This window comes from Myotis daubentonii, chromosome 15 (assembly GCF_963259705.1).
Source record: "Myotis daubentonii chromosome 15, mMyoDau2.1, whole genome shotgun sequence".
Classification (NCBI taxonomy): domain Eukaryota; kingdom Metazoa; phylum Chordata; class Mammalia; order Chiroptera; family Vespertilionidae; genus Myotis; species Myotis daubentonii.
The window spans coordinates 3830087-3841290 of record NC_081854.1 but is presented as its reverse complement, the minus strand read 5'-3'; the positions used below and the strand labels follow the sequence as shown (position 1 = coordinate 3841290).

At 52.2% G+C, this 11204-nt stretch overlaps 1 protein-coding gene across 1 annotated transcript in view; it reads right to left on the bottom strand.

The window, feature by feature from the left end:
• Window positions 1-556: 556 nt before the first annotated feature.
• The window catches only part of NLRP12 (NLR family pyrin domain containing 12), a 20876-nt gene continuing 10228 nt past the window's right edge, over window positions 557-11204 (bottom strand). The window contains exons 7-11 of the mRNA XM_059665824.1: window positions 8180-8350; window positions 6873-7043; window positions 3942-4112; window positions 1621-1791; window positions 557-735 (exon numbers count right to left, since the gene is read on the bottom strand). Coding sequence (XP_059521807.1) covers window positions 648-735; window positions 1621-1791; window positions 3942-4112; window positions 6873-7043; window positions 8180-8350 — 772 coding nt within the window. The 3' untranslated portion in view covers window positions 557-647. The remainder of the gene's footprint in view (window positions 736-1620; window positions 1792-3941; window positions 4113-6872; window positions 7044-8179; window positions 8351-11204) is intronic.

The following is an 11204-nucleotide window of genomic DNA, read 5'->3' as shown; positions in this document are numbered from 1 at the left end:
CCCACACCGGGCACTGAGCCAACCACTTGGGCATGTGCTTGACCGGCGGTGGGGGTGGGGTGGGGTGGGGAGGCTGATGCTCAACCACCAAGCCCCCCCCCCCCGGCCGGGCCCCCCAAGGCCGTTCCCATTGGTCTGACAGGGAAGCAGCCATCAGCTGCCTCCAGTGCTCACCCCGACTCAGGAATGACACCCCAAACCTAGGTCTGCGCACTGACTCGGGGTCAGACCCCAAACCTTTTGGTGGGGACACTGGTCAACCCACCAAGACCCCCGACCGGGCAGCACCCTTCCATCTTCAGTTCCATAGTGGGTGGGGGAGGAGGTGCTGTTGGTGGAGTGTGGGTGTCAGTGCAACGCCTGGTTTCTCTCTATTCCCTGGAGGCCGGTAGCTCCCCAACACCCCAGGTCTCCTGGCCTTGCCAAGTGTGTTCTGGGGTGGGGATGGGGCGACATCCCCCTGCAAGGGGAGCCCCTGCCACCCTCCGTTCCTTCATGGCACCCACATCCCCAAACCGGGAGCTCCATGTCGCAGGACCCACAGACCCAGAGACACACAGTCTGGCCTTTTGGAGGAGCGCGGCCAGATGGATGGCCTGCCTCCTGCAGCGGCGGCAGCGGCAGGGTCAGAGGCAGGGCAGGGGCGGTCAGCAGCCGATGTCCAGGGAAGGCTTGGTCCAGCGGAGGGCCGCCAGCTCTCTGTGGGTGACTGTGCTCAGGTTCACGCCGAACAACCTGCAGGCACAAAGGGGCGTGCGGTCGCACATCAGCTCCATCGTGTGTGTCGTCCTGACACGCCAGCTGGTGGGTTGGATCCCCAGTCGGGGTGGGATGCCCAGGCAGGGCAAGGACAAGAAGCGAGCAATGGCCCTGGCCGGTTTGGCTCAGTGCATAGAGTGCCAGCCTGCGGATGGAAGGGTGCCAGGTTGGATCCCAGTGAAGGGCCCGGGTTGTGGGCTCGATCCGCAGTGTGGGGCGGGCAGGAGGCAGCCGGTCAATGATTCTCATCATTGATGTTTCTCTCTCTCTCTCTCTCTCTCCCCCTCTCTGAAATTAATATATATATATTTTAAATCAACCAATAAATGCATAAATGAGTGGAGCAACAAATCTCTGTCTCTCAAATTAATTTAAAAAATTTTAAAGAAAGCTGTGCTTGTATTATATACATATATATATATGATTTCAGAGAGGAAGGGAGTGGGAGAGACAGAAACATTAATGATGAGCGAGAATCATCGATCGGCTGCCTCCTGCACGCCCCCTATTTGGAGATCAAGCCCACAACCTGGGCATGTGCCCTTGACCGGAATTGAACCCGGGACCCTTCAGTCCACAGGCCAACACTCTATCCACTGAGCCAAATTAGCGAGGGCTCTTCTTTTTTCTAATATATTTTTATTGATTTCAGAGAGAAAGGGATAGGAAGAGATAGAAACATCAATGATGAGAGAGAACTATTGATCAGCTGCCTCCAGCCCTCCAGCACCCTCCCCGCTGCCACCCCGCACCCCCGCCAAGGGAACGGAACCCAAAACCCGGGCTCGGCGATGGTGCTTGCCCTTTGCTCAGGGCGCCATGGCCCCTGCCCCGCCTCCCGCAGCGCCAGGCCCCTCTCACCACAGGACCCGCAGTTTGCAGCCGGGATGCCTCAGCCGCTTGCACAGCCGCCGGACGCCCGTGTTGCCCAGCGCGTTGTTGGTCAGGTAGAGCTCGGTCAGCGTCTGGTTGACCCCCAGGGTGGAGGAGAGATCCTCACAGGATTTGGCTGTGAGGCCGCAGCTGTCCAGCCTGTGGGGGGGGGGGGGGGGGGGGGGGGAGAGAGTGCTCAGAGCAACACGAAGAGCTGCTTCCGGAGTCTTCTCTCCACAGGGAACCGGGTGTAGTTTTTTAAAAACTATATTTGTATTGATTTCAGAGAGGAAGGGAGAGAGAGAGAGAGAAACATCCATGATGAGAGAGAATCATGGATCGGCTGCCTCCTGCACGCCCCACACTGGGGATGGAGCCCACAACCCGGGCATGTGCCCTTGGCTGGAATCGAACCCGGGACCCTTCAGTCCATAGGCCGATGCTCTATCCACTGAGCCACACCGGCCAGGGCAGGGTGTAGTTTTTAGGGGAGTAGTTGATAAGAAAACGGAGTAGAACCGAAGCAGTCCTGGTGAAGATGGTAATGGTAGGCATTTAAGGGGCCTGGGCGGGTAGCTTAATGGGTTAGAGTGCCCCCCAATACGCCAAGGTTTAAGGTTCAATCCCCCGTCAGGACACATACAAGAAGCAACCAATGAGCCCAGCCAGCATGGCTCAGAGGTTGAGCGTCGACCTATGAACCAGGAGGTCACAGTTCAATTCCCAGTCAGGGCACAGGCCCAGGTTGCGGGATCGATCCCCAGTGGGGGACGTGCAGGAGGCAGCCGATCCATGATTCTCTCTCATCATTGATGTTTCTATCTCTCTCTTCCTCTCCTTTCCTCTCTGAGATCAATAAAAATATATATATATTTTTAAAAAAGGAGCATAAAATAAGTGGAACAACAAATCAATGTTTCTCTCTCTTTCTCTCCCTAAAAGTCAGTTTAAAAAAACCCCAAAACTTCTTTTTTTTTTTTTTTTAAAAAGAGGCATCTATCTATAGCAACACCCATTGATTTGCAGCTGAGTATGTCATGTGGCTGGGATTTAGTTGTCCCTAAACCCCAGAGGTGAATAGAGGATCCAGGCCCAAGTTGGCTGGTTTCCATGCCCCAGCCACCAGGAATGGGTCCAATTGGAACCAGTGAATCAGAACCATGCTTTTCCTGGAGGCTTGGCTTTCAGAACTTGAACCTGAAAAGAAACCATCTATAGCCCTGGCTGCCCGGTTGGGTAGCTCAGTTGGTTAGAGCATCATCTCAATACACCAAGGTTGTGGGTTTGATCACGGTCAAGGCACATACAAGAATCAACCAATGAATGCCAATCTATCTCTCTCTCTCTCTCTCTCTCTCTCTCTCTCTCTCTCTCTCTCTCTCATCGATAAACAAAGGAAGCCTTGGCCAGCTTGGCTCAGTGGATAGAGCGTCGGCCTGCAGACTGAAGGGTCCCGGGTTCGATTCCGGCCAAGGGCACATGCCTGGGTTGTGGGCTTGATCCCCAGTGGGGGGGCGTGTGGGAGGCGGCCGATCAATGATTCTCTCTCATCACGGATGTTTCTCTCTCCTCCGTTCCTCTCTAAAATCAATATATATATATATATTTAAAACAATAAAATAAACAAAGGCAGGCCAGGTGGCGTAGCTCAGTGGTTGCGGGCTTGATCGGCAGCCAATCTATGATACTCTCTCATCATTGATGTTTCTCTCCCTCTCCTTTCCTCTCTGAAATCAATAAAAATATATTTAAGCCAAAACCGGTTTGGCTCAGTGGATAGAGCGTCGGCCTGTGGGCTGAAAGGTCTCAGGTTCGATTCCGGTCAAGGGGCATGTACCTGGGTTGCGGGCACATCCCCAGTGGGAGATGTGCAGGAGGCAGCTGATCGATGTATCTCTCTCATCGATGTTTCTGACTCTCTATCTCTCTCCCTTCCTCTCTATAAAAAATCAATAAAATATATTAAAAAAATATATATATATATATATTTAAAAAGACCTGGCTGGTTTGGCTCAGTGGATAGAGCATCAGCCTATGGACTGAAGGCTCCCAGGTTCGATTCCGGCCAAGGGCACATGCCCAGGTTGCGGGCTCAATCCCCAGTGGGGGGCGTGCAGGAGGCAGCCGATCAATGATTCTCTCTCATCATGGATGTTCCAATTTCTCTCCCTCCTCTCTGAAATCAATAAAAATATATTTAAAAAATATATTTAAAAATATGAACAAAGGAAAAGAAAGAGAAAGCAAGGACAAACAAACAATGGCTCCCCCGTCCCGGTCCCAGCCCCACGCCCAGGCCCCAGCCTCACCACAGCTTCTGGAGCCTGCAGGTGGGGTGCTGCAGCCCCTCACACAGCCACCACATGCCCCGGTCGCCCAGGTCGTTGAAACTCAGGTCCAGCTCCCGGAGGTGGCGGTTGGACTGGAGCACGGCGGCCAGGCCCTCGCAGGCCGCGGCGCTGAGCCGGCAGATGCCGAGCCTGGAAGACACGGGCACGGGGTTGGCACCTCCAGGGCACCGCCTGGAAAAGCTCACAGCTCAGGTGCCGGGTGCTGTGGTCAGGGCAGAGAGAGAGACTCCATATTGGCCCTGAGAGAGCAGCGAGGGCGAGGAAGGGAGGAACGGGCAGGTGGGAAGAGAGGAGAGAGAGAGAGAGAGAGAGAGAGAGAGAGAGAGAGAGAGAGAGAAGAAAGGCCGGAAAAGGGCAGGCACACAGGGAGGAGAGTGTTAAAGAATAAAGAACCAACTTTCAAGCAAGTGAAAAGACAACTCACAAAATTGGACAAAATATTGACAAGCCATATATCTGAAAATGGAATCTTATCCAGAATTGAACATAACGAAAGCATAGTGATTAATCACAGAAACAATATGTAATTATAGACGTGTTTTCCGACGGTCTTAGGCGACCCCTGTGAAAGGGTCGTCCGACCCCCAAAGGGGTCTCCACCCACAGGTTGAGAACCGCTGGACTGAAGGGTCCCGAATTCAATTCCTTCTGGTCAAGGACACATGCCCGGGTTGGGGACTCGACCCCCTCAGTGATTCTCTCTCATCATTGATGTTTCTCTCTCTCCTTCTCCCTTCCTCTCTGAAATCAATAAAAAAATATTTAAAAAAGCCCTAGCTGGGTTGGCTCAGTGGATAGAGCATCGGCCTGCGGACTGAAGGGTCCCAGGTTCGATTCCAGTCAAGGGCACATGCCCGGGTTGTGGGCTCGATCCCCAGTAGGGGGCGTGCAGGAGGCAGCTGGTTCATGATTCTCTCTCATCATCACTGTTTCTATATCTCTCTCTCTCTCCCTTCCTCTCTGAAATCAATAAAAAATATACATTAAAAATTTTTTATTTTTATTTTATTTTATTTTTTAAAATATATTTTATTGATTTTTTACAGAGAGGAAGGGAGAGGGATAGAGAGTTAGAAACATCGATGAGAGAGAAACATCCATCAGCTGCCTCCTGCACATCTCCTACTGGGGATGTGCCCGCAACCAAGTTACATGCCCTTGACCGGAATCGAACCTGGGACCCTTGAGTCTGCAGGCTGACACTCTATCCACTGAGCCAAACCAGTTAGGGCACATTAAAATTTTTTTAAAAAAATTAAAAAAATAAATAAAGAAAATATATTTCCAAAGTATGCAGTAAGTGAACGATTCACCTTTAAAATATGTAGGGGAGCCCTAACCGGTTTGGCTCAGTGGATAGAGCGTCGGCCTGCGGAATCAAGGGTTCCGGGTTCGATTCCGGTCAAGGGCATGTACCTTGGTTGCGGGCACATCCCCAGTAGGAGATGTGCAGGAGGCAGCTGATGGATGTTTCTCTCTCATCGATGTTTCTAACTCTCTATCCCTCTCCCTTCCTCTCTGTAAAAAAATGAATAAAATATATTTTTAAAAAATATTTAGGGGACTGCGGATCTGCACATGAGTAAGACAGCCACAGAACACAAGCTAAGGACTTACTGGTAAATTCCATGCATAAGCCAGTCACCGAACGAGGAGGCCAAAAAAAGCTAATAAGCCCACAAAGGGATGCTCAGCTTCACTAATTAGGAGAGAAATGCGCTGTAGGAACACTGTCTGCCCACCAGCGTTCTTAAATATAGAAAGCTAAATAACACAGATACGGGAGGAGGCGCTTCCCTCCCAGGAGCACGCCTTCGCCTCTCCCTTCCCCCACCCCCCTTCCTCCCTCTCAGGCCTGCATCCCCTAAACTCCGAGGGTTCCCCAGATTTGCAACCAGGAGAACAATGGTTCCTCCTGGGCTCATCCCCTGAACCTGTCTTCCAGGCCCCCCTTCTCTCTGACTCTCCCGTGAGCTCACGCAGTCCCGCCCCGGCTCTCCTGTGGCTGCTTCTGCTCTCTGCCCTCCCTTGGTTCACTGTCCCCAGCTTTAACAAACATATCCTCAAAATGAAAAAAGAAAAAAAAAGAAAACAATACATATATAGGAGCTGTGCAGGAACTTTTCTCCTTTCCATCTTTTTTTTAAATATATTTTTATTGATTTCAGACAGAAAGGAAGAGGGAGAGAGAAATCGAAACATCCATGATGAGAGAATCATGGACCGGTTGCCTCCTGCACGCCCCCCACTGGGGATCAAGCCCACAACCTGGGCATGTGCCCTTGACTAGAGTCGAACCCAGGACCTTTCCGTTCACAGGCCGATGCTCTCTCCACTTTAACTAGGACTGCAGTATATTTATTTTTTAAAAAATATATTTTATTGATTTTTTACAGAGAGGAAGGGAGAGGGATAGAGAGTTAGAAACATCGATGAGAGAGAAACATAGATCAGCTGCCTCCTGCACGCCCCCCACTGGGGACGTGCCTGCAACCCAGGCACATGCCCTTGACCGGAATTGAACCCGGGACCCTTCAGTCCGCAGGCCGACGCTCTATCCACTGAGCCAAACCGGTTAGGCCAAAATGTATGTATTTTTAAAAGGGGGGTTATGGGAAGTGTCCACGGGAAAGAAGCATTCATTGTGAGTCCTAACCGAGAAAACAGATGTTATCAGGGTAAAACCGAGGACAGCAGAGCAGAAAGGAATTCCAGGAAGAAAGAGCTGCAGGTGCAAAGGTCCTGAGGCAGAGAGCTCTTTGAAAGGGGGCAGGTGGAGCTGGAGGTTCAGAGAGGCGGGGAGGGAGCAGCATGGCCCCAGGGAGCCGGGTTAGAAGGACGAGGACTGTGAACTGGGACTCCTTCGATGGCGAGCACAGCTGGACTCACCGGAGGGTCTGGAGTTTGCACTGGGGGTGCCTGAGGCCCTCACACAGCAGCAGCACCCCGGGGTCCCCCAGGTCGTTCAGGCCGAGGTCCAGCTCCATCAGGCTCTGGTTCACAGGGAGGGTGGAGGCCAGGTCTTCACAGGCTGCAGCAGTGAGGTGACAGATCTTTAACCTATTCAACATATATGTTAAAAATGGGCAACGGCCTGGAATAGCCGTTTCTCCGGAGAAGATACACAAAGAGCCACAAATCGCACGAAAAGGGTCAACTATCGCCCTGGCCGGTTTGGCTCAGTGGATAGAGCGTCGGCCTGCGGACTGAGGGGTCCCGGGTTCGATTCTGGTCAGGGGCACATCCCGGGGTTTCAGGCTCGATCCCCAGGAGGGGGTGTGCAGGGGGCAGCCAATCAGTGATTCTCTCTCATCACTAATGTTTCTATCTCTCCCTCTCCCTTCCTCTCTGAAATCAATAAAAAATATATTTAAAAATTTTTTAAAAATAAAAAATATGTAATTTTATTGATTTCAGAGAGGAAGGAAGAGAGAGAAACATCAATGATGAGAGAGAATCATTGATCGGCTGCCCCCTGCATGCCCCCTACTGGGGATCAAGCCCGAAACCTGGGCATGTGCCCTTGACCGGAATTGAACCCGGGACCTTTCAGTCCGCAGGCTAACGCTCTATCCACTGAGCCAAACCAGCCAGGGCAAGAATATATATATATATATATATATATATATATATATATATATATATATATATACTGAGTGGCCAGATTATTATGACTGGCCAGATTATTATGACCACCCCATCAGTATAATAAAGTGAATTAGTTATGCAAATAATAATAATAATAATAATAATAAAACCTTGAGAGTATTTGCTTAGAAGTTTTCAATATTCAGTAGTTTTGGAAGTGTCAATGAAGTACTGATGGGGTGGTCATAATAATCTGGCCGGTCATAATAATTTGGTCACTCGGTATATATATATATATATATATATATATATATATATATATATATATATATATACACACACACACACACACATATATGGAGAGAGAGAGAGAGAATTTCATTCCTTTTTACAGGCCGAATACTATCCCATTATACGTATATTCCACATTTTACTCTGTCTATCCGTCCACCCATGATGGACCTTCCAGCCGCTGCCGCCTCCTGGCTACGGCAAACAACGCTGCTTCGAACTCGGGGTGGCCAAGCGGCGGATGCATGTTCACCCCATCCTCCCCCCGGGGGAGAAGGACTGCCCGTGGAGGGCCCCAGGCCCGGGAGGAAACTCACCACAGGGTCTGCAGCCTGCAGACCGGGTGCCTCAGGCCCTCGCACAGCAGCCGCAGCCCCGCGTCCTCCAGCGCGTTGTCCGTCAGGTCCAGCTCCACCAGGTGGCGGTTGGAGCTGAGCACCGAGGCCACCTCCTGGCCAGCCCCCGCCTCCAGCTGGCACTTCCGCAACCTCGAGGGGAGAAAAGAAACGTTGTCAGGAAAGAAACGGTGGTGAGGGAGGGCCCAGCCTTGCTTTTTCTGCCTCCGGAGACCCAGCCCCACCCCACACCTGTCACGGCCGCTACAGGGGTGAACAGACCCATGTCCCATCTGATGAGACCGACGGGGAAGCAGGGGCAATGACCACCCAGGTGCCAGCCCGGCCGTGTGGCATGCCGGACGGACTGGGGTCTCTAGAGCTCAGTGACCTGTGCTGGCTCCCGCACCCGCCGCCTGCCAATCCTGGGACCTCAGCACGTCGTTTGTCCATCAAGTCTCAGATGCAGGTGTCATGTGATGGCGTGACTCAGGTTCATTGACTCTAAAATAAGGGTAACAAGGCCCTGGCCGGGTAGCTCAGTTGGTGAGAGGGTGGTCCCCAGTCCTGGCCGGTGTGGCTCAGTGGATAGAGCGTCGGCCTGCAGACTGAAGGGTCCCGGGTTGGATTCTGGTCATGGGTACGTGCCCGGGGTTGCGGGCTCGATCCTCAGTGGGGGGCGTGCAGGAGGCAGCCGATCCATGATGCTCTCTCATCATTGGTGTTTCTCTCTCTCTCTCCCTCTCCTTCCTCTCTGAAATCAATAAAAAAATACATTCAAAAAATTTTTTTTAAAGTCAACCAATGAATGCATAAATAAATAGAACAACAAAAACGGATGTCTCTCTCTAAATCAATACATTTTAAAAAAATTAAGCCCTAACCGGTGTGGCTCAGTGGATAGAGCGTCAGCCTGCGGACTGAAGGGTCGCAGGTTCGATTCCGGTCAAGGGCATGTACCTTGGGTGCCGGCACATCCCCAGTGGGGGGCGTGCAGGAGGCAGCTGATCGATGTTTCTCTCTCATCGATGATTCTGGCTCTCTATCCCTCCCCCTTCCTCTCTGTAGAAATCAATAAAATATGTTTGAAAAAAATGAAAATGAAGTAAGGGCGATCATAGTGCTGACCTCCGATGACTAGAGGTGGAGGATGTGGGCGGGGCCTGGAGATGTGGGCGGGGCCTGGACCCTGGACCCTGCTCCGCCAACCTGAGCTAATGTTTCTCAACACCCTCACTCGGCAAACAGGGGGTGCGGCTGGGGACGGCTCCCCGGGACCTTGAGCTGGGTCTCAAAGGCTACACGGGGGTCAACAGAGGAACTGGAGGAGGCGGCCCTGCGATCAGCAGGAAGCATTCGCCTTGATCTCTGTCCCTGGTTCCGGCACCGAGCTCCTAAGCCCCTTTAGCTTCCCAAGCGATAAGGGCCCTGAGGGCCGCCTTTGTGGTCGGCAAACTGCGGCTCCGGAGCCACAGGCGGCTCTTGGGCCCCTTGAGTGTGGCTCTTCCTAAGCCTTGGGAGGACCCTAATTAAGTGAATAACAATGTACCGACCTGTCTAGTTTAAGTTTAAATAATTTGGCTCTCCAAGGAAATTTCAATTGTTGTCCTGTTGGTATTTGGCTCTATTGACGAATGAGTTTGCCGACCACCGGCCTAGATGATAGCAGGTCCTTTGTTCTCCTGAGGCGACTCAGGGGGGCCCCCAGGGGGCTGGGGACCAGGCTGCGGTGAGGGCCTTGGAACTCCCCCCCCACCCCCCTTCCCCTCCCTCACCATCCTCCAGAGAGGGGAGCAGGCTGGGATGGAGTTAATGACTGAGCACGCCTACGTGAGGGGGCTCCAGAAAATCCCGCTGGGAAGGGGTGCACACCTGCGCCAGGAATCATCACCCCCAATTCTACGGGGACAGAAACTCCCGGGCTCAGGACCCTCCAGGACTGGGCCGTATGTGTCTGTTCATCTCCACCCTTTAGACCTGTCCTTCCTTCATAAACTGATCAATGTATGCGTTTTCCTGAGTTCTGTCAGCCCCTCTAGCAAACTGACCCCAGGGAGGGGCTCATGGCAACCCCCAATGTACAGCCCATGCGTCAGTCAGCAGCACCGTGACCATCTGGACTTACGACTGACACCTGAAGTGGGGGCGCTCTTAGGGGACCCGGCCCTTTCCTTGTAGGGTCTGAACACTATTTCCAGGTCGATAGTGTCAGATGTGAGTTAGATTACCCCTGGCCGGTTTGGCTCAGTGGATAGAGCATCAGCCTGCGGACTGAAGGGTCCCAGGTTCGATTCCCGGTCAGGGCACATGCCTGGGTTGCGAGCTCGATCCCCAGGTGGGGGCCTGCGGGAGGCAGCCGATCAATGATTCTCTCTCATCATTGATGTTTCTATCTCTCTCTCCCTCTCCCTTCCTCTCTGAAAGCAATAAAACTATATATATTTTTTTATTTATAATTTATTTTTTAATATATATTTTTATTGATTTCAGAGAGGAAGGGAGAGGGAGAGAGAAACATCAATGATGAGAGAGAATCATTGATTGGCTGCCTCCTGCACGCCCTACACTGGGGATGGAGCCCACAACCTGGGCATGTGCCCTTGACCAGAATCAAACCTGGGACTCTTCAAGTCCAGAGGCTGACACTCTATCCACTGAGCCAAACTGGCCAGGGCGATATATATTTTTTAAAAAAATAAGTGAGTTAAATTGTAGGACACCTAGTAGTGAGACAGAGAATCCTTGGGTGATTGTGGAGGCAAGGGGGGGGGGTTGGGGTGGGAGGTGGGGGTGGAATGGGGTGCAGGGGGCTCGGGAAACCGCCACGCCGTTCAGGGACCAGAAGTGTCAGAAGGACGCGTTCTGTGTGGAAGTGGGTGGCTTTAGCTCACTGGCCTCGCAGGGAAAGGGAACTGTACCATCAAAAGCTCTGGGGTCGGACTGCCCTGGGCGCACGTGGGTTAGGGTGGGCAGGGGTCAAAGGGCAGCGCTCATGTCGAGGTAGAGA